General features: G+C 35.9%; 1 protein-coding gene across 1 annotated transcript in view; it reads right to left on the bottom strand.

Annotated features, from left to right (window-relative positions):
* Positions 1-16,305: 16,305 nt before the first annotated feature.
* The window catches only part of Mitf (transcription factor Mitf), a 147,305-nt gene continuing 140,553 nt past the window's right edge, over positions 16,306-23,057 (bottom strand). The window contains exon 8 of the mRNA XM_083045800.1: positions 16,306-16,546. Within this exon, the coding sequence (XP_082901926.1) occupies positions 16,428-16,546 (119 nt within the window). The 3' untranslated portion in view covers positions 16,306-16,427. The remainder of the gene's footprint in view (positions 16,547-23,057) is intronic.

Here is a 23,057-nt window from a genome sequence, read left to right as displayed (position 1 = left end):
AAACAGTTCGATTTTTCTTCGCGAGAGCCTGAATCGAATATACATTCCGTCACTCTTGTATACACACAGCGGAAATTAATTATTTCTCTCTATAATCGATAGTACTTGATCTTGCGATTGAATCGTAAATTAAAAATATAAATGCAACTTTAAATCCGGAGAAACTTGCGAGCGAAATCTTTGGAAATCGTAAGCTTCTTGTTCGATACACCTCGAGTCTCTCAAGTGTTTAACGGATTAAAATGCAGCGAGAAATTAAGTAGCATCAGATGCCGTTGTAACTTAACTTTATTTAATCGGACGACGAGTATTTATTCCGCCGCGATTTACTTCGGACAGAGGAGGGTGGGGAGGCGAATGTCGCGTTGTAAACAATTCGCTTTCTCCTCCTTTGCCTCTATTTTACTTTAATTTCCTAGGCGCGCTCTTCCTTATTTCGACCGACGACGACGACGCACGTCCGCAAACGGGCGAAACTCGCTGCCAAACTTTCGCCGGCGGGCGGCTCGCGATCCGCGAAAGTTTCTCGCGGATCCGTGAACGAAACTTCATCATTACACTCGAAATCCGCTCGGATTATCGCCGGCGCTTGGCCGTGACAGTCCGCGAACGGATTTCTTCCGCAACTTTGCGCGCGGCTCCGCCTGAAAACCGCCGGATTTAATGCTCGTTGGAACGTGAATGAGGAAGCGAACGGACAATTAGTATCAACGACGGAGAATCGCGGTGAAAAATCTCCATTCTATACATATTAATCTTTGAATACGAGAGATCCAAAACCTAATTATCATAATTAATTTATCGCTATCGTGTTGCTAAGAAGAGATTTCGATAAATAAATTCTTTAAAGATCAAATGTGCTTATTATTGCCATGTCATCGCAGTAATTTACGAAATCAGATCTTTTAACGTGAACCGAGATTATCTGGTTCGAGATATGCGCATATTTCCTCTCAATTCTCTCTCTCTCTCTCTCTCTCTCTCTCTCTGTATATTTTCACTTTAAAAACAAATTATCAATATCGAATTGCGAGTTGCTAAATACGAATGCTATTTTGTGAAGATATATTCCGATAAAACCGAAAAGTATATTTTTATGTCGGGAAAAAGAAACGTTAAAATAAGTTTGCTCATATCCTTGTTCTCGCGAAGATCACGCATCGATAAGTTCGACGTCGATATATCGCACCGATTATTGCGGATTCTTTGCGAAAGGAATGTAAAGATCGCCGTGGAATATCCCGCAGAGAAATTCCCGTTAAAATGCAGCTAAAGGATTTCCGTCAATTTGTCGGGAATTATATAAAAATTAGATAAACATGTAAAAAAATGCGTGGTTACATTATTAAAATTATCAATCGCGCATTTCTGTATAAAATAACGAAACGATCAATCTCTGTATTTTACAATAACACTATCATGTAAAATTATATATATCGAGTACTGTATATTTAGTTTCGTACGCGTATAAATCGATTTAATAATCGAGAGATACAATCTCAGTCACTATCACTGTTATCGCAACACTTGACATTAATAAAATTTTCGACCAAATTAATTTCGGAACGTGGTGTACACGCGACAATGTAAATTCCATCGCCAAAATACGCTGAATATACGTTTATTCGACAAGCGCCGGCGAGCACAAAGGCACTCGTGCCATTGTTCACTTAAGTGGTTTGAATGAATCCCAATCACGCTAAATTTCCTCTATCGCCCCATCAAATTGTTGGAATGAAACAAAAAGCCGTAGCAAAACGAATTCGTTCAAGTTTTCGAGTGATTGCCAAATATAGATACATAACAACTTTTGCGGAGACATATATTGTACATGTACATAGTGCAATAGTAAATGTGTGCACAAAAAAAAAATAACGTTAGAAATTTTCAAGAGAATATTGCATATAAATATGTTATTATTAATTAATAAATATCTATTATTTTTCAGTCGTCAAGAGATTTAGTTGTATAAAAAAGTATATATAATAATTAAAAACTATTCAGTAATTAATTTAAATTTAATTCATTCGCATATTAATTTTACTTTCATCTTATGTTATTTATCCTTATAAAAAACAAACAACACAAAATAAAAATTTTAAATAAAATATCTTCTCCTTTATCATGTTTGTTCAATTTTTCAATCTCAAACTCCATCACGAGACAATAAACGTCACGAATGCGGGCCAAATCGATATCTTGGTACTACGCGAGGCGTTTCATGTCCCTCAATATGCTCGTCGTTACCGCCGACTAAAAAGTGAGCTGAACCGAAAAAAGAGGAGCTTCAAAGCTGGAAACCAAAGCGGAAGTCTCGGCAAGTCTTTATCCGAGCTTCCGTCGCCGGATAATTTCGTAGCGTCGCTTAACCTCCGGACTCGTCGCATTATTACCATAATAGAGTCGAGATGAGGGAAGCTACAAAGCGCCGCATCTAGCCACGTTCCGTCCATAAGTGGATACGGACGTAGTATGGGTCGACCACTCTTGGCTGTTAAACTCAAAACTGTCCATAAAAGCTGCTTCTACGCGAGTTACTCTATTCCAAAACGCCGTCATTTTACACGGATGTGCGGTTAACTGTCGCTGAAACGATGATGCGCGTCGACTATAAAATTTAAGACTTTAAAGAATTCGCCTGGTCTTTCTTATTTCGCGAATAATACGTATGTATATCGTCGGATTGTGATAATACAATGGTGGGAGTGCGATAATCGCACAAAAAATCGCGCGTATTGTCGGGTCTTAGATATTTTACCAATGTACATGACTTGAAAAAAGAAGCAGTGTTTTTGATAATTATAAAAGAGCGATATAACTCTGATTTGCAATAAAGCCTATTAATTAATTGAAAAATATGTCACTACAAGCAAGAGCCCATCTTCTACTCATCTTTTACTCATTGCTTTCTAAATTTTCTTTTTTGGTAGATAAATTTTACTTAATTTATACTTATATACTTCGCATCAGAGATATCTCTCTTTTGAGGATATCTCTATTTTAATTATTTAAAGTATGTATATAATTAAATAATTAAATTATATAATTAATTATATAATTATATAATTAATTAAATTAGTTAAATAATTTAAAAATATATATATAAAATACGGATCTCCTCAAGAAATATCTCCGACCAGGTCCAAAATTCAGAGCACAATCGAATCGATCGAAAGGAGTCTTTCGTTTGAGCATCCGAAAAAGAATAGGAAAAATGCACGTCGGAAACAATGCATCGGAAGCCTTCGCGAATCTATTCCGCGAAAGTTGCGCGAACAAGGGGCGCCGAATCGCATTATGGGCACCACTCACGCTCGACCGCAGGGGTGAGAGAGAGAATGCTTCGTAAAATTTACTCTCCAGCAGGGTGCACACGATAATGGCCAAGTGGCCATATGGGCGTATACTAGACGTAGCTTCTCTCCATACGAATTGATTACCGTTTAACAAGATTCGCATCGCGCCGAATATCCAGTGATCTCTTCCTCTATTTATATCGAGCGGGGTGTGTATCAGTTATTTTTTTGCGATATTATTTTCGAGACACGCTTTTCACATTCTCGCGATCTGCATGGACGAAGCGATTAATTTGAGAATCGTGTAGCCAGTAGAACCCGCTTGACTTATATTGCTATAAAAATGTCGACCGAGGAGCAACCGCATACTTCTCTCTTGACAAATGGATCGAAAGGCAGGGTGTAGCAGGGTAGCGAAAATATAATACAAAGAACTTTCGCGATGCGTTACCGAAAGAAAGTTATCAAGTTTATTAATTGCTCGACGAGAATTCGCACAACTTTGACGAAGTCATAACTACCCCCTAGTCTCTGTAACTCGCGAAAATTGATAATCGCGTTACAGTTATCGCACAGAGAGAGAGAGAGAGAGAGAGGCGGCATAACGGGGAACGACCTTTTAACCGGGGAGAATTAACGAGCTATTGAGAAGTCGCGCGCTTCTTTGAACAAGTTTCGCCGCGTGAAAAGTTGAATGTCAAAGGATCCTCCGGACAGCCGTTTTTCGCGACCGCGATTGGTATTCGCGCGGCGAACTTTTTTTATGAATAATCTCCAGTCGTCTTAATCGCTACGACGGCAATTCCTGTCCGTAGAGTAGATCGGGAGAGAGAGAGAGAGAGAGAGAGAGACGAGCAATAATAAGTGGGTGAAACGCTACGGGAACGAAAATTTTCCGACATAAAAAAAAAAAAAAAAAAAAAGGAAGAGGGACGTCGCCATCTGCCGCGACGTCCTTTCTCGGGCACGCACTTTCCGACGTCGGTGGCGAAAGTTTTTCCCTTCTCCAAGTTTTCCCGCCTAGAGAGAACACTCTCCGTGACGCGCTCCTGAATATTCGATTAACTTCTCGGCGACTACTGGGAATTTTAATCGACAAGTTCTAGCCGAGGGGGCGAGCGTCATACTCGAAACTTCGTAAAGTTGCTTCCGTAGCCGAACGAATCTCGCGCCGTTTGCTTAACGCGGCCGATATACGAGTGCCGGATGCGGTCGATTGTTTAATTAGTTCTCGTCTCTATTGATTAGCGTCCATCTCGGCCCTTTCGCGCGAATCATACTGGAAAGCGTGGTATTTTAACATTGTTGATCTCGGAGATAAGAAGTCTCATTGAGCAGAAAGAAAGAACAGTCTCTATTGGAAATAAAAAAATTTTTTTAAATATAATTATAATTTAATTTATGAAACTTCTCTATAAACGTTGCCAACGATTTTTTCTATAAACAATAACATTAATGATAATAAATAAATGATAAATCTCGCGCCGCGCCATTAATGCGCCGGATGCGGTCGATTGTTTAATTAGTTCTCGTCTCTATTGATTAGCGTCTATATAAGGTTTCGGACCTTTCGCATGAATCACTTTAACTAGAAAGCGTGGTAATTTAACATTGGTTGTTGGTCTTGGAGATAAGGAGTCCTCCTTGAGCAGGAAGAGAGAAAGGTCTCTAATGGAAACAAAAAAAATTTTTTTTTAATTACAATTTTAATTTATGAAACTTCTCTGTAAACGTTGCATGTTCAGAACGACTTCTTTTCTAAACAATAACGTTAGTGATAATAAATAACAACGAGAGAAAAAAACAAACAGAAATAAATACGAGAAATAAATACGAGAAATAAATACGAGAAATAAATACTGGCAATATATTAAAATGCGATAAAATAAAATTTGAATATCTACTTAAAATATTTACATGACTCCTAGGATCTCTCTCTACCGTGAATAATAGATATATATAAATCCATGGAAAAAAATAAAGAAGAATAAAGAACGTTATGCAAAGTTACAGTGACATAATCTGAGATCTAAATCGAAACTACGTTAGAATTTTAAATGTTTTAACTGAACATCCTGTCTCTCTTCGCAAACTATCGCAGCTATACCATCTATAGATGAAAAAAACATCCTCTAAGTACATCTCGCATTCGAAGCGTGACGTTTAAACGCTTTGCCGTGAAAAACAGCGGCACTACGGCTTCTCTTTCACTCTCTTTCTAAAAAGTCAGAGGAAGAAATCGCTCGAGAAAGAGAGAGAGATTCTGCGATTGCTTCTTCTGACTCTTTAAAGAGAAGCGCGCGGACGATGAAAAAACGGAAAGAGGAAGCGGAAGGAATCTCGGCGTAGCCTCGAGGAGCAGGAGAAGCAACCCGTGGGACTCGCCTCGAGGCTATCTCGCACGAAATTCGAGAAACCGCGATCCCGCGTCGTACCTGAGGAATTCCGGAGCAACCGTGAAACACGACATCGTCCAATTTTGCTCGTCTCTCCGGACACATACAATCCGTTTTTTTTTTTTTTTTTCCTTTTCCTTTTTCCGTTCCTTTTAATAGCGCGACGATCCGGCGCGCACGAGGGGTGGCTTTATTGCCGTACGTGCGATCCGAGATATTGTTCAAGGCGGACTTAAGACGTGTATCCGGCCCGAGGAATAACGGCTGCTAACTAGCAGCCGACCGTATACGCGATAAGTTATTCTCCAAAGGTTTGGCCGCGACTAAGCCGCGATAATAATCGAACCGCCAGACGTGATGGATGTGACTTGGGGTTTGCCCCCGTTTTATCAGCGGGGTGTCGCGTATCTCTTTACGTAGCGCAGCCTGTACTAGAATGTTAAGTTATCAAGTGAAGTCAGGTCGCACGAGTCAGGGGTCGGATCTTGACAAGGCGCAATTTTACCTCCCGACGAATGTATAATTTTATTTTCGTCTTCGCGCCATCTTCTCTAACGAGAGTCTCTCGGTTATCAAGTTTTCTTCGCGAAATTTGCGATTCCTAAATTTCTCAATTATGACAAATCGTGGACCAGGTGGACCAAGTTCGGGAATAATTATAGGGAGTAGGGAGCTTTCGGGAAGGACGAGAACCACCATATAAGAAAAGGAGCGTAAGTGATGCTGCGCGCTCGTCACGTCTGGGAACAGCCTTCCTCGAGAGGAAGGATCGATGCCGACTACACCGCTTCGGTTTTCTGAGCACTTGGGAAGGTTCGTTCCTTCGGCTGACCATTCGTACGCGTCTGTAAGCACTTCGTCGAGACGCCACGCCATTATCTAGCCCGCGGCCTCCGAGAGAAATAGCGTTTGCGTCCGGGAGCCCTCTCCGCTATTCGTCCGGCTTTTCTCTCACGAGAGTAACAGGATCTTGATTTATACCGGGGACGCGCGCCGGGACCTGTCATAATATATGTATTATCCGGGAGCTCGCGTCGAGTATATTTATATTCCGGAACGTCCACGGCGTCCTGAATTTCATTTCGTAATCTTTCTCCCTTTCCCTCTTTCTCCGCTTTTTATCGTTTTATTAAGACTATCTTTCCTATGTTGAAACGTTAGTCAAACTTGTGAAAGGCTCTAAACTTTATTTTAAAATTTCATACGTAATCTTCTTCTTTTTTTTTCTTTTTGATAAAAAAGAAGATGCCAAAAAAATCTCTAAGAACTTGGAAGTTAATGCATTTTTTTCCAACAAATCAAAAGTTGTGATCAATTTGTATATTTAATAAAGATTTTAAAGAATTTTGATTTTTAATATATTATATAATTGAATATATTACTGATTACTGTATAAAGTAATATATAATTCATCGTCAGTTATTTATTCTTCTAAACTTTCGTAATACTCTCAAAATTAATATTATTTGCTTGTATCAAAAGAAGGGAAAACATATATTTAACAATGCTGTTAATTTTTCTTCAGATCGTTTCTACAACGCTAAAGATAAACGCGACAGAAAAAACAAAACGCGAGACTGATCGAAATCGAAAACGTTCAGCGTTTATTGCGAACAGTTTTCGCGCGACGAAATTTCGGCCGAATGCCGGCCGGAATTCGCGTCCGTTCGCATACGATGGCGGAATATTAAAGGGTCACTCGGTATATATAATATATATGTGAAACACGTAGCGGACGTCCAAAATCGCCGCGCGATGCATCAAGCGCCGATATTAAATATCGGTCGCCATGCAGGGAACCGGCCGTCTCGTATCGCTACAATGATGGCTAAGAGAGAGCCATGTGTGCGGAAAATGAGAATCGAAATAAAATCGATACGCGCGAAAAGAAAGGATTTGCGGAGAGAAAGCGGAACGTTCCTTTGTCGCGTCGCTCTTTCTCCCGGTAAGATCTCTTCGTTTTCTCAACCGCTTCAAGCTCCCGAGCTCGTTCCTCTTGCTCAGGGAATGTCATTTAAAGGCATCGCCGCGAAACGAGATGCGGCAGCTCGCAGAAAAAAAAATCTGAACGGCTCGCTTTGACGCTTTGCACGCTTCGCTCCTCGGCCAGAGAGACGTTAACAACATTAGTCGCACTTTTGGGAATCTTGAACGCGTTCGCCAGAGCAAGTTTTTGAGGATTCTTTCGTCAAGTTTAATTATTAAATAATATCTTTTCAAATTGTTAAATTATTTAAAAGTTTGATTAAATAATATATATAATCTCTAAAATTCTTATATATTTCATCGAATACTGATGTTATTGTAATTGCTAATGTTTGATTCCTTATAGTGAATCATTCAAAATAATTACATAAGCTGAAGCTAGTCAGACGCAGAAGAAATAAATTTATATTTATTTATACATATATCTATCATAAATTATTAAGCCATCAAACTACCCCATATAGAAAAGATAATAAATTTCTAAATGGCATAAACGCGGTTTGTGACTGACCCGTACATCAATTTAAGAAACAGTTATACATTTATTAATTCACTCAAGTTGTCCTCGCTATCATGCAACATTCTTTGAGGAAACGACTTCCGATCTATCTCCAGCGGTCCAAGAAAAGTCGGCAGGTAATTTTTATGTCGCGCCAGTGTGATTGTCGGAAAGAAAGGGAGCCTGAAGAAGGCGGAGAAAAAATTAATTAACTCCTAATGATCGTCGTATTTGCCTTCGCCGTTCCTTCAGCAACGAACAGTCCGGGCAAAAAACTTGGGCCCGACCACCTCAGCGTCGCGAAGAAAGGTTCGTATCACTATTATCTCGGAGAAAAAAAGAGCCGCTTTCCGCGTCGCTGCCGCCAGCCACCCTTCGCCACCGTGTATTTTTTATTCGTCGTCCGCACCGACGCCCGCATCTCGATAACGGCCGGGAGATAGGTCGAAGGGCTAAAAAGGCGGCAAGAAAAAAAGGGAGCGATGGGGGTGGAAGCACCGCGAAAGGGTCGAGAAAGAGAGATCGCTCGAGAGATAGGGTGCGTTGACGCGCGTTTAAAGAGCGCCGAGAACAAATTATTACCGAAGAGTATTCGCGCGTCTCGGCTCTCCATACCGGCGAAATATGTATCAGACGGGCCATTTCTCGTAATTATTCGCGCGTAACGCTGTTTGTAATATTAATTAATATATTACGAGCACGTCTGCGCGTGACGTGCGCTAAACGAATAGATGACGACTGTAATAATGCCAGTAGCCGGTAATAATGAAAAATATACTAGAAATATAACAAACTATGTTTTGCATTTTGCAACGCGCAACGGCAACCGTGATTTTCTGCTGTAATCAATTCAAATGGAAACAAAATGTTGACCCCTCGCGAGAGCCCGAGGTGGATGAAAAATTGAAGTAACGCAAAATAAAATAATAATCAAGAAATTAAAAAAAAAATATCAAAAGTAATATTCTCGCATTTTTCGTCGATACTATTTTTTTCGATGTTATCTCTCGTAACACAATAGTTCGTGAAAACGAAACCTACGATAAGAAACGTCAGAAATCACAATCACCGCAAATTACCGCCATTCCGCGCAGTTATTCGGGGGACAACGGAGTAAAGCGCGATATTTCAAGAAGCCGGGCCCGGGCAGAGTCGAGGGAGTTAATTTTCGTGAAGGATCACTCGAGGGTAATTCCGAAAGGAAGGAAGGAAGGATCTTCCTTCCGTGCCGCTTGCCACGATCCCTCTTCTTCCTTCGACAACGCGCGCGAGGAGGCCGCCGAGGAGGACAGAGGCGCTGCGGGGAAATAAAAAGGAGAGGGTTGACGGCGTTTCTCCGAAGGAGGGGGTTGAAAACGGGAACGGAATGGCCGCAGCCACCGACACGCCACGAGTCGTTAAGTCCATTCCGTGGTTTTAATGTCGGCACTAACTTCGCGAGCCCATTCCTCCGTCGTTCCGCTCTATCCGGCCGAGGAGTCTCGTCTTCCCTCGTCTCTCGCCCGCCCGCGCCCCTTCTTCTTCTCATGGATCGCACCCTTGTCAACCCCAATCCTCGCACATATTTTTCAGCCCTTGGCCGCGTTACAAATTCGCTCGCGAGCTGGCTGGCTGGCTGGCTGTCGTCCCCATCGGCCAAGAAGAAAACCATGACAGCGTGACGCCGACCGACGGAAATCGCGTCTAATTATTGCCGATGAGACCCCATAGATTATGCGACGTCTACGCGCATGATGTGTGAAAATAAAACACTACAAAGGTAGCTCCTAAAAAATAGATGTCAATCTAAAAAAAATTAATCAAACCTGCTCAATAATCGACTTAATAATTTATAAAATAAATTCCTATACATGTCCAAACAACGAAATCTTTATCGATATTATTTCGAATAAAAATATATTGCAAAATGTGCAAAAATGCAAAATATCAATAATGATATAATGATATCAAAATTATTGCAGCTAATTTTATATTTTTCTACAGTTTCACGCAAGAATCGAGAATCTTCGAAACGATTCTAATGATTCGAGCTAACTGTTCGGCTTAAAAAATGCAAATCGCAGGAACTCCGAAAAAGTCGAAGGGCAATTAACGCGCGCGGCAGAATGGGTCAACCGGAAATTAAAATACTTTCATGTCGCGGAATTTCTCCGTCCGCGGAAGGAAGAAGTATGTTAAACACGCGTCGGACTCGCATGCCAAAAAGAAAGAATGGTACGAGAAGGAGAACAGACGACGCGCGCTCGCACGCGGTCTGTCAGGAAATATCCGATACGGTATTCGCGGATACGAGGAACGCGTCATTGGTCACGATCGACGTTCGCCAGAAGGACGAATTTTCTCTCCGGATTTCTCTCGTGCAGGAAGTGCGGCGAGTTGTCGCACATATGCGATACTACACTACGGACGAAACGGACGTCGTTGGAAATTTACAATGCTCGCAATAAAATTCTCGTTAAGCCATTATGTCGATCCGTAACTCGGCTTTACGCGCCGTCGATTCGACAATTTCGAGGGATATTTGCTTGTCGTCCGGCAAGACCGTTTTCATTATTTCAGAATAATTACATATTTAATGTAAACTAAATATAATTATACACATGTACGTAATTACATTTAGTTTACATTAAACACGTAATTCTAGAATAATAAATATATTTTTTTAAAGCATTTCTCAATTAGGATTTAATTATTAATATTAAAAGTTAATGTTGTTTAACATTAATATTATTCAATATTAAATAATAATATTTAATCTTGAATTAAATATAAACAATATATACACATTAAACATGAAATATAATATACATCATCTCTCAAACACACACATGTAATAACAATTCATAGATATATTAAATGTAACAGGAAGAATAAGTTTATTTACGATATTTTTATTTTTATTGAAAAAATGTTAATATCTCCGTTTCAATTTATACATAACGGTAGCAAATGCCATAATTCCCTTTATTGGTGCGAAGCAAATATACGAGTAAAATTTACAAGGCAACTGGGGAGGCAGATCCCAAACATATTTCCAAGATCCGCAATAAAACCATCGTTAAAATGACGAATGTCTCCGAAAAGTTTCGTCGAGAGAGAGAGAGAGAGAGGAGGGAGGGGGAGAGAAAACGTTCGATTAAGCAAGGAAAAATGAGATTCCCCTTTTCTTCCCCTCACCTCGCAATTCACGCAAGTATCATTTTCCATTTATCGATATCCTCTGGACTGCTTTAAATTAAATCTCGCTCCCCCGCGCCTGGTTTCTCGATTCTTTTTCTCTGCCGCGAATGCAATAGCGGAATCGACTTTACGGCTCATTATCGCGCGGTATGTTTCGTTCGAATTAACGGGAAAAATACAGAACTTTCTTATAGACTATTACGAATGCCTCGCTTCGGATAAAGTTAATCCGAACAACCCGGCGTAATCCGCTTAACAATTCATTACGAACGAGAGTTGAGTCTATTTCCATCATCACGATATTTCCTGGCGAGTTCCGTTTAATCCGTGATAATGCGGTTACAGAGATTGTTATACTATTTCGAAATTATTACTTAAAGTATTATATAGAGATTTTATCGAGACTTGATATAGAAAAAAGTCTATATTAATACCGTGAAATATACATCTTAGAAATTACTTTTTAATTTTATCTATGCATATAAAAAAGTAAAAGAAACGAGGATACATCACGTAAAATTAACTCACGGAAAACCGAGTGCAAGACGAAGTCGATCTCTTCGACTTCTCGTTAATCATTCTGGCTTCTTAGCTTCTTCCTTCTTACCAGTAAAAAACATCTTTTACGCGAATGACTCGAAAAAGGAGATTGAAGATGCGAAATCGAAAGAGAGAGAGAGGGGGGAGGGAGAGGGAGAGAGAGAGGAGATATATACGGAAAAGATATATATACGAAAGGGAGAGATAAAATCGAGAAGATACCTTGATTCGAGGAATAGGTACCTTTTTGCGAAACAGTGGTGGCTGCTTAAGAGATATTCCCTCGACACGAAAGCGACGAAAGAAACGATGAAGACGTCGAAGAAGCGTCTCGTTGAATCTCAGCAAATGCTGCATGAAGATGAGAGACGCAAAAACATTCTCGAAAAGAGTTCGGAAGATTGCCAAAAATGTGAGTCCTCAGAAAACACGTTAATTAAATATTATACAAGACACCCAGGTCTGCCAAGTGACATATATTTTATTCACATATCTAATAAACAATTTTCAATAAATAATAAAAATAAACAAGATTGTTCTTCAGATACAACATAATAAAAAAGAAAAACAAATCGCGTTTCTCTTTCTCTCTCTCTTTCTCTCTTTTATTACAACAGGAATAAAGAAAATTTTTCGCACAGCTGTGATAGTTTTCATTTTCAAGGATCGCAAAAGTTGGCGTCACAAAAACCGCCTTGGCTTATCCTGTTCGTTCGAGTTAATTTCTCTTATTTATCTCGAAACACCGTCGTATCCGAATTTTCCATTAACCTGCGACCTCTACAAAGTCAAGGGCTTAAGGCGTACACCCAGGCGATTTCACAAACTAATCCAAATTAATTGACCTTTAAAGAGAAAAGATTCGGAAGAAAGCAACGACTTAAGATACATCAAGCGTTAAATCAAGAATAAACTCATTTTTCCTTTCTCATATATAAATATAAAATTAGATAAAAAAAACTGAAAGAAATATATATAATATAAAAATAAAAAAAAATGTGCGTAAGAGTAAAACTTTGCGCAAAAAATTTATACATAATTAATTTCTGCGAAATGCGAGTTAAAAATTCGCTCGCTTTTCCCATTATAAATTCGCTCTAAAATACATCGTCTTATCGCAAACTTTATTTGCACTTAGTATGTATAATTGATAATGTCATGCATACATAATCGGGCGACATCAATTTAAAAAAACGTAGAGATGCGCGAGCGAGATCATCAGAAAATTTCAATTAGGAAATTAATTTCACCCTCGATAGCGCCTGTGTATAATACTTTGTCATTGCGCGATTACATCTCGTCACCCGGTATATTCTCCCATTTCCATTTTGCAGGACGCGACGCTTTAATGCTCATCTGATGTAACTTTAATCCCTGAAATTTATGCCGCAGCGACTCGTTGTCGGAGAGATAAATAGCCAGATGTTGGCTTGCGCGTTGGCTGATATAGTTAATTAATTAATTAATTAATTAAACAAATGCTTCTCTAATTCTATGTCGATTCGTCGCACGACGCTTTCGTCACATCGCGTTGGTAAAGATTTCTAAAGCGAAACGTCAGCAATCTGACATTTCCTCCGAGCTGAGTTTTATTCCCGTGGAAAATTCTTCACCGATCATACATATTACGAATTTTTTTCAATTTCACGGGAAAGTTGGTATTCTCACGATACAGCAACGTTTCATAACGATCATTAACAACGACGAGTTTTTCATCAAATAGTTGCTTTTAATAAATTAAATAAAAAATTAAATAAAGTTTCAAAACTATTACAGTTCACGTTTTATCGCTTCATTTCGAAATAATTTAAATACCTTTGCCTATTTTTCTTCTCACGATAATTTTGTTATTAAAATTTTTAAAACATGTTGGAGACATTATATATAAATTAGTTTTCTTCACAAATTTCAGTAAAAATATTAATATAAAAGAAAATCCAGATTATTTCGTCCTCTTGGAAATATTACATGGGACTCAGAAGTCGAATACACAAAATTGATTGCGTTTTGCCTCAAGTTTTTGTTACGCCCGAGAAATTAAATTGTAACACACGTTTGTTAGTAGTAAGTGTGTGCGAGTCAAACAATGCTGTGTGCGGTTTAATTGCTTTTCATATTAAATTTAAGAGTTCCCGGAGTTGCGTTACGACGGTCTCACGTAAATGGCCGAGTTTGTCCATAAGAATTAATGCGAGCAACCTTCATTTTCCGCAGCCACGACGAATTAGTGGCAAAAATATAGTATACTCGTTGCATAAGAGGATTCGCGTAAACAGAAATGCAGAAGAACTTACTCGCTAACGTAGAAAAGAGAAATATTTTTAATTATTGTTGAAGTATACCATATATATATATATATATATACATATTATACATATATATATATATATATATATATATTTATATATATATATTTATATTATATTTATATATTTATATATTAAATATAAAATAAGAGAAATATATAATATAATATAAAATATTTAATGTACTTATTTTATGTTTATGTGTACGCGGTTGGGATATATTAGACATATACACTTTATGTGAAAGTATATAAATTTAGAGTAGGAAAATTTATTTCAATGCATGTAAAAATGCAAAGTGGATATAACGCGAACTCTTGCGCCCTCCATCATGGTGAATCTCATCTGACGATAACTTTTCGCAATAAGGAGTTAAGTTGCATGCTAAATATTTATCTTCGTGAACAGGGAGAAGGGGCATGACTCACGTAAGAAGAAATTATCGCAATATGGAAATTCACGTGCGGTAATTGTAAGTTATCACCGCTTCCGACAATAACCACTGCATCATCGTCGCCGTGCAGCAAAGAACTATGCGAAATGACGTTTTGCAATGTTGAATTTACGAGCGACGTTTCTCCGCAAAAATTGACGTTCTCCCGTTGAGCATGTTCACGCATTAATCTTTTTCTCTTTTTCTTTTTCTTTTTCTCTCTCTCTCTCTCTTTCCTTTCTCCAAGGAAACTATTAATAAGCCGCGTGTTTATCTCTATTTGCGATTTCCTCGGCGTGGATATAAACGCGCATTAATTAATTAACACTTGCACAATGCAGCATAATTAAGAATTGTGCACCAATTCTCGTTTTTTCGTATGTAATACTTTCAACTGTGCGACATAATTAATGATTTTCTCTTTTACGTGTAATCGAATTTCTTTCACAAATACGTAAACTCGAGTGACTTCTGCGAGTAATATAACAATTTTATTTATATATTTGAGTCGTTCCTGCTATAAAATCGCGCAAGTTTACGAGAAAATATGCAGATTTATTTGTGTAAACGTCTTCTAAATTGAATCTAAAATTAAACGGTAAATTTTCTCGAATTATGCGAGTGAAAGAAAATAATAAAAAGCCTGCAATATATTACGACGAGAAACCTCTCTGGCAGAGTGCTTTCTAAACAATCCCTTTCTAAAAAAGGTATGTTAATTCGATTCTCGCAAGTATTGTTGCCTCTTTTTCGCGATGCTGATTGGCTGTCTCGATTCGCGTTGTGCGTTATATTCCTATTAGTATCGAGAAGCTGTCATTGCGAGGGTTAGCAGTTTGACAGTTTGTTCAAAATAAAATTAAATAAAAAAATAATGTTTTAAATAATATGTTATAATACTTTAAATTCGATTAATATTTTTGACAGTTATCAGCTGATTTCTGTCAAAAAATATTAATCGCGGATAAGGTATTATGATGTATTATTTACAACATATTACTATTTTAATATTTTTTACATACCTATTATTATTTTAAAATTTAATTAACGCTTTAATCAGCTGATTTTGGTAAAAATATTAACAAAGCGTTAATTTGTTAATTAAATTTTAAAATAATAATATATGTTCAAATATTAAAATAGTAATAAGTTGTAAATAATGTTATAATACTTTAAAGTCGATTAATATTTTCTGACAGAAATCAGCTGATAACTGTCAAAAATATTAATCGAGTTTAAAGTATTATAATAACATATTATTTAAAACATATTATTTTATTTAATTTTATTTTGAACAAACTCAAACTGCTAATAACTCTCGCGATGACAGCCTCTCGATGCTACGATTATAACGCACAATGCAAATCGAAACAGTCAATAAGCATCGCGGAAAAGATGCAACAATACTTGCGAGAATGGTCTTAACATGCCTTTTTAGAAAGAGATGTTATAATATTTTCAATTCAATCAAAATAAATAATTTCTCACTCACCGATACGTGCAATAGCAGTTGTAGGAGTTGTAATACAGCACATTGATCTGAAAACAAAATATTCAAATTATGTATATACATGTGTGTGTACAGGGTGTTTTAAAAGTCTGGAAACGGTCGAATACCTCAATGCAACTTATAAAAAAATGTTTTTATTTTGCATACCTCACAGTTGCCTCGCTGTCGCCCGATGCCTCCCTGGGCCTCCTCCTCCTCTCTTGGTCCATGGTAGCACTTGCGAAAACACGAATAATTACGATCGCCCGATACTTTACACGGCACTCCCGACACGCGAAACTTTACACGGCACTCCCGACGCGTATTTCGCGTACATTGCACAATGAGAAAAAATGATGCGAAAATAATAATCGTATACGAATCAACGTCAAACTCGCGTGCAGCTTATCAACAATGCTATCTGTAACAAATAAAATATATACATATATATAGAGATACTTAAACAAAAATTGTTTCTTAAAAAAAATGTTATTACCATCGAACGACGATGATGCGCGGCGACTCCCCCGCGACGTACTTAGGTTAGGTCAAGAGTCGTCGATATTCCAAGAGTTTTATATTTCACAATTCAACGACGTAGAAATCGCGGATCGCCAATGCCGAAAAACTCCAGAAATTCGCGTCGAAAGCGTCGCAGCAGATAATTCGATCCGCCCGTGTAGTAAACTCGCCCATATAATAGACTCGCTCGTGCGATCGCGACCACGATGTCGGTACACGATTTCGCGACGCGATCGGATTTATATGATAACTAAGCACTTAAAAACACTAAATTCACGCTCGTACTGTCGCGGATCGGCGATGAGCGCGCAAAGGTCGATCGCGCGTGCGAACAATCGAAAGTGTACCTAGCAACAGCAATACTGACGTCGAGTGTCGGACTGCCGGACTTGCACTGCCAGTTACGGGACGCGCAATGCGCACACGTCACACGTTGCGACAAGATGGCCGAGTCGTAGTGGTGGGGGTCCAGCGTAAGTATGGCGCGCAACACGTGATACGTGCGACAAGATGGCCGAGTCCCAAATCGTAGTGGTGGGGGTCCACCGTAAGTATGGCGCGCAACACGTGACACGTGCGACAAGATGGCCGAGTCCCAAATCGTAGTGGTGGGGGTCCAGCGTAAGAATGGCGTGCGCGCTCGGAGCTCGGCTCGGCTCGGCGTTCGGCGGTATATTATTATTTTAAAATTTATTTAGCAAATTAACGCTTTAATCAGCTAATTTCTTGTGAGAAAATATTAATCGTATTTAAACAAACTTTATAATTATTATTTTAATATACCATTTTTTTTAAACATAAAACCGAAGAATGGCAAGCGCGAGTTGTGTTGTTCTAATATATAATAAATATCTCGATATATTAAAAAATAGAAAAGAGAAATATAAATAAGAGTAAATTACTAATTTATTATTTTTTTATTACCCGTTCAAGAGCGGGTAAAATTAAAATATTATTTTTTAAATAAATTTAGAATTTTTCTCAATACAAGTATCATTCGAGCGTTTTATCATAGTTTTCGCCATTTTATTGCATTCTGCAAAAATAATGAAATGTCATTAATAAAATTAAAACGTTGATCACAAACAACCGAAAATGCATCTAACAACAAACAGGCTTGTGCCAGTTACGAAACGCGCAGCACGCCAAGGCCAAGGTCGTAGTGGTAGAAATCTCGGCGTACGTGCGAACTTTTTCGGCATAACATATTATTATTTTAATTTTTATAACATATATATACTTATATATATTATAATTAAAAAATGTAATTAGCAGATTGACGCTTTAATCAGCTGATTTCTGTATAAAATATTACTAAAGCGTTAATTTGCTAATTAAATTTCAAAGTAATAATATATGTTATAAAAATTAAAATAATAATAAAATGGTGTAAATAATATGTTATAATGCATTATCTGCAATTAATGTTTTTTGACAGATATCAGCTGATAACTGTCAAAGATATTTTAATCGAGTTTAACATATTAAAATATATAATTTAAAACAACACAAGTGCGCGATATGCGCGCGCCATTTCCTAGATTTTATATAAAAAGAATGATATTTTTATATAAAGTTTGTTTAACATTTTTTGTCATAAATCAGCAAATTAAAGCGTTAAAGGCGCAGACTTTTATTATGTCTATTAAATAAAAATATTTGCACGCTTGTATATGATTGGTATTAAAATAATCTGCGAACAATGTACTATCGAAAAAAACAAGCGATGAATTATTGGTTCTTTATATTAAATAAATATGAGCCAGCAAATTCCTTCATATCATATACATAATATAAGTCTGCGCCGTGTGGGGTTTGCGGCTACAAACTATCGATTTTTAATATATGTAACTGAGCTAAAAATTTATCGTCCGTTTTTTTTTAATACTACATTGTATGCAGATTACTTTTATACACCAAACAAATTCGAACCTACAAATTTTTTCGTTTAATACACATAATAAAAGTCTGCGTTATACATATAGCGTCCACGGCAATAAAGTATCGATTTTAAATATTATAAACTAAGCCAAAAATTAATCGTGTGTTTTTTTAAATAATATGTTATATACAGATTACTTTCATATATAACAGATTCCAGCGTACAAATTTTTTCGTTTAATACACATAATATAAGTCTGCGCTATATTGGGTCCGCGGAAATAAAGTATCGATTTTTAATACTTTAAACTAAGCCAAAAATTAATCGTGTGTTTTTTTAAATAATATGTTATATACAGATTACTTTTACATCTAATAGATTTGAGCCTACAAATTTTTTTGTTTAATACACATAATGAAAGACTGCGTTATATAGCGTCCGCGGCAATAAAGTATCGATTTTAAATATTATAAACAGAGCCAACAATTATACAGATTACTTTCGTATAAAACAGATTACAGCGTACAAATTTTTTCGTTTAATACACATAAAAAAAATCTGCGTTATATAGCGTCCGCGGCAATAAAGTATCGATTTTATATATTTTAAACAGAGCCAAAAATTAATCGTGTGTTATTTTTAATAGTATATTATATACAGATTATGGGGTCCGCGGTGACAAAATTTCGATTTTCAATATATTTATGGCGCGCCAAAAATTAATCGTATGTACATTTCAAGAGTACATAGTTAGCAGATAATTATGGTACCATTAGCACAAGAGCCTACAAACTTTTTGATATAAAATGCGTATAATTAATATGCGACGTATGGGGTCCGCGGTGACAAACTTTCGATTTTCAATATAATTATGGCGCGCCAAAAATTAATCGTATATACATTTCAAGAGTACATAGTTAGCAGATAATTATGATACCATTAGCACAAGAGCCTACAAACTTTTTGATATAAAATGCGTATAATTAATATGCGACGTATGGGGTCCGCGGTGACAAAATTTCGATTTTCAATAGATTTATGGCGCGCCAAAAATTAATCGTATATACATTTCAAGAGTACATAGTTAGCAGATAATTATGGTACCATTAGCACAAGAGCCTACAAACTTTTTGATATAAAATGCGTATAATTAATATGCGACGTATGGGGTCCGCGGTGACAAAATTTCGATTTTCAATAGATTTATGGCGCGCCAAAAATTAATCGTATATACATTTCAAGAGTACATAGTTAGCAGATAATTATGGTACCATTAGCACAAGAGCCTACAAACTTTTTGATATAAAATGCGTATAATTAATATGCGACGAATGGGGTCCGCGGTGACAAAATTTCGATTTTCAATATATTTATGGCGCGCCAAAAATTAATCGTATATACATTTCAAGAGTACATAGTTAGTAGATAATTATGGTACCAAGAGCACAAGTGCCTACAAACTTTTTGATATAAAATGCCTAAAATTAATTTGCGACGTATCGGCCATAAGTCTGCGCTATATTGGGTCCGCGGCAATAAAGTATCGATTTTTAATACTCTAAACTAAGCCAAAAATTAATCGTGTGTTTTTTTAAATAATATATTATATACAGATTACTTTTATATCTAATAGATTTGAGCCTACAAATTTTTTTATTTAATACACATAATGCAAGTCTGCGTTATATAGCGTCCGCGGCAATAAAGTATCGATTTTAAATATTATAAACAGAGCCAAAAATTAATCGTGTGTTTTTTTGAATAGTATATTATATACAGATTACTTTCCTATCAAACAGATTACAGCGTACAAATTTTTTCGTTTAATACACATAAGAAAATTCTGCGTTATAAAGCGTCCGCTGCAATAAAGTATTGATTTTAAATATTATAAACAGAGCCAAAAATTAATCGTTTGTTTTTTGTAATAGTATACTATATACAGATTACTTTTATATCAAACAGATTACAGCGTACAACTTTTTCCGTTTAATTCGCATAATATAAATCTGCGCTATATTGGGTCCGCGGCAATAAAGTATCGATTTTTAATACTCTAAACTAAGCCAAAAATTAATCGTGTGTTTTTTTAAATAATATATTATATACAGATTACTTTTATATCTAATAGATTTGAGCCTACAAATTTTTTTGTTTAATACACATAATGAAAGTCTGCGTTATGTAGCGTCCGCAGCAATAAAGTATGGATTTTAAATATTATAAACAGAGCCAAAAATTAATCGTGTGTTTTTTTTAATAGTATATTATATACAGATTACTTTCGTATCAAACAGATTACAGCGTACAAATTGTTTCGTTTAATACACATAATAAAAGTCTGCGTTATATAGCGTCCGCGGCAATAAAGTATGGATTTTAAATATTATAAACAGAGCCAAAAATTAATCGTGTGTTTTTTTTAATAGTATATTATATACAGATTACTTTCGTATCAAACAGATTACAGCGTACAAATTGTTTCATTTAATACACATAATAAAAGTCTGCGTTATATAGCATTCGCGGCAATAAAGTATCGATTTTATATATTATAAACAGAGCCAAAAATTAATCGTGTGTTTTTTTTAATAGTATATTATATACAGATTACTTTCGTATCAAACAGATTACAGCGTACAAATTTTTTCGTTTAATACACATAATAAAAGTCTGCGTTATATAGCGTCCGCGGCAATAAAGTATCGATTTTATATATTATAAACAGAGCCAAAAATTAATCGTGTGTTTTTTTAATTAATATATTATATACAGATTACTTTTATATCTAATAGATTTGAGCCTACAAATTTTTTTGTTTAATACACATAATGAAAGTCTGCGTTATATAGCGTCCGCGGCAATAAAGTATGGATTTTAAATCCCCTTTCTAAAAAAGGCATGTTATTGACATTGTTGTCGCTTTTCCGCGATGCTGATTGGCTCTCTGTCGATTCGCGTTGTGTTATATTCGTAGCATCGAAAGGCTGTCATCACGAGGGTTAGCAGTTAGCAGTTTGACAGTTAGTCCAAAATAAAATAAAATAAAATAATAATATGTTTTAAATAATATGTTATAATACTTTAAACTTGATTAATATTTTTGACATTCGCCTTATGTGTTATATTTGTAGCATGAAGAGGCTGTCATCGTGAGGGTTAGCAGTTAGCAGTTTGACAGTTAGTCCAAAATAAAATTAAATAAAATAATGACATGTTTTAAATAATATGTTATAATACTTTAAATTTTGATTAATATTTTTGAGGAAAAGAAGCAACAATATTTGCGAGAATCGAATTAATATGTCTTTTTTAGAAAAAGACTAGAATAACACAAGCGCGCGTTATGCCATTCCTTGATTTTATTTAAAAAAGTATGATGTATTTATATAAAGTTTGTTTAAACTTCATTAATATTTTTTTACAGAAATCAGATGATTAAAGCATTACATTGCCAATTAAATTTTAAAATAAAAATATGTTATAAAAATTAAAATAATATATAATTCCTTAAACTCGATTAATATTTTTTAACAGAAATCAGCTGATAGCTATTATAAATATTAATTGAGTTTAAGGAATTATATATTACATTATTTAAAACATATTATTTTAAATGTTATAACATATTATTATTTTAAAAATTAATTAGCAAATTAATGTTTTAATCAGCTGATTTCTGTAACAAAAATATTAATCGAGGATAAGATATTACAACATATTATTTACAATATATTGCTATTTTAATTTTTATAACATATTACTATTTTAAAATTTAATTACCTTACTATATTAATATTTTTTAATATATTTATTTAATTAAGAAGTAGTATATTTATTAAGTTAAGAATAGAAGTGAGACATGAATACAAATTTACAATTAAGGTTTAGTAAATATAATTTTTAAAACAAAAATTATTTTCTTAATTAGAGTCACAAATATATTTCGTCCGACACTTTTCGATAATCTTGATATAATTCGAATTCCGAATGCGCAGTAGAAATGAGTTTCAACATATATTACCGCGATATATGCATGCAGTCAAGCATAATTCGTAATAATGTGCAGACAATGTACTGTTAAAATGTATATAAGATTAATTTTTTGCACGTTTTGAAATATCAAAATTAAAATTTTTAAGCCGCAAATCCCGTACGCGCAGATTTATATAACGTATATTAGACCAAAAAGGTAGTACGCTGGTATGCTTATGGTACAAAGATAATCTGCAAACAATACACTATTGAAATATATATACGATGAATTTTTGGCTCGCCTTAAAATATTAGAAATCGATACTTTTTTACAGTTGACCCTATGCGACGCAATCTTATTCTATGTATATCAAGTTAAAACATTTGTACGCTGGTGTCTGCATGGTACCAAATGATTCTGTAATCAATGTACTATTAAAATGTATAATCGATGAATTTCTGGCTCGTCTTAAAATATTAGAAATTGATACCTGTTTGCGGCTGACCCTATGCGACGCATACTTATTTTATGTATATCACATTAAAAAATTTG

Source organism: Prenolepis imparis, unplaced genomic scaffold (assembly GCF_030444845.1).
Source record: "Prenolepis imparis isolate NDT839.2.m4 unplaced genomic scaffold, iyPreImpa1.0 SCAF_9, whole genome shotgun sequence".
In the NCBI taxonomy this organism is placed as follows: Eukaryota; Metazoa; Arthropoda; class Insecta; order Hymenoptera; family Formicidae; genus Prenolepis; species Prenolepis imparis.
This window is presented reverse-complemented; position numbering and strand designations above follow the sequence as displayed.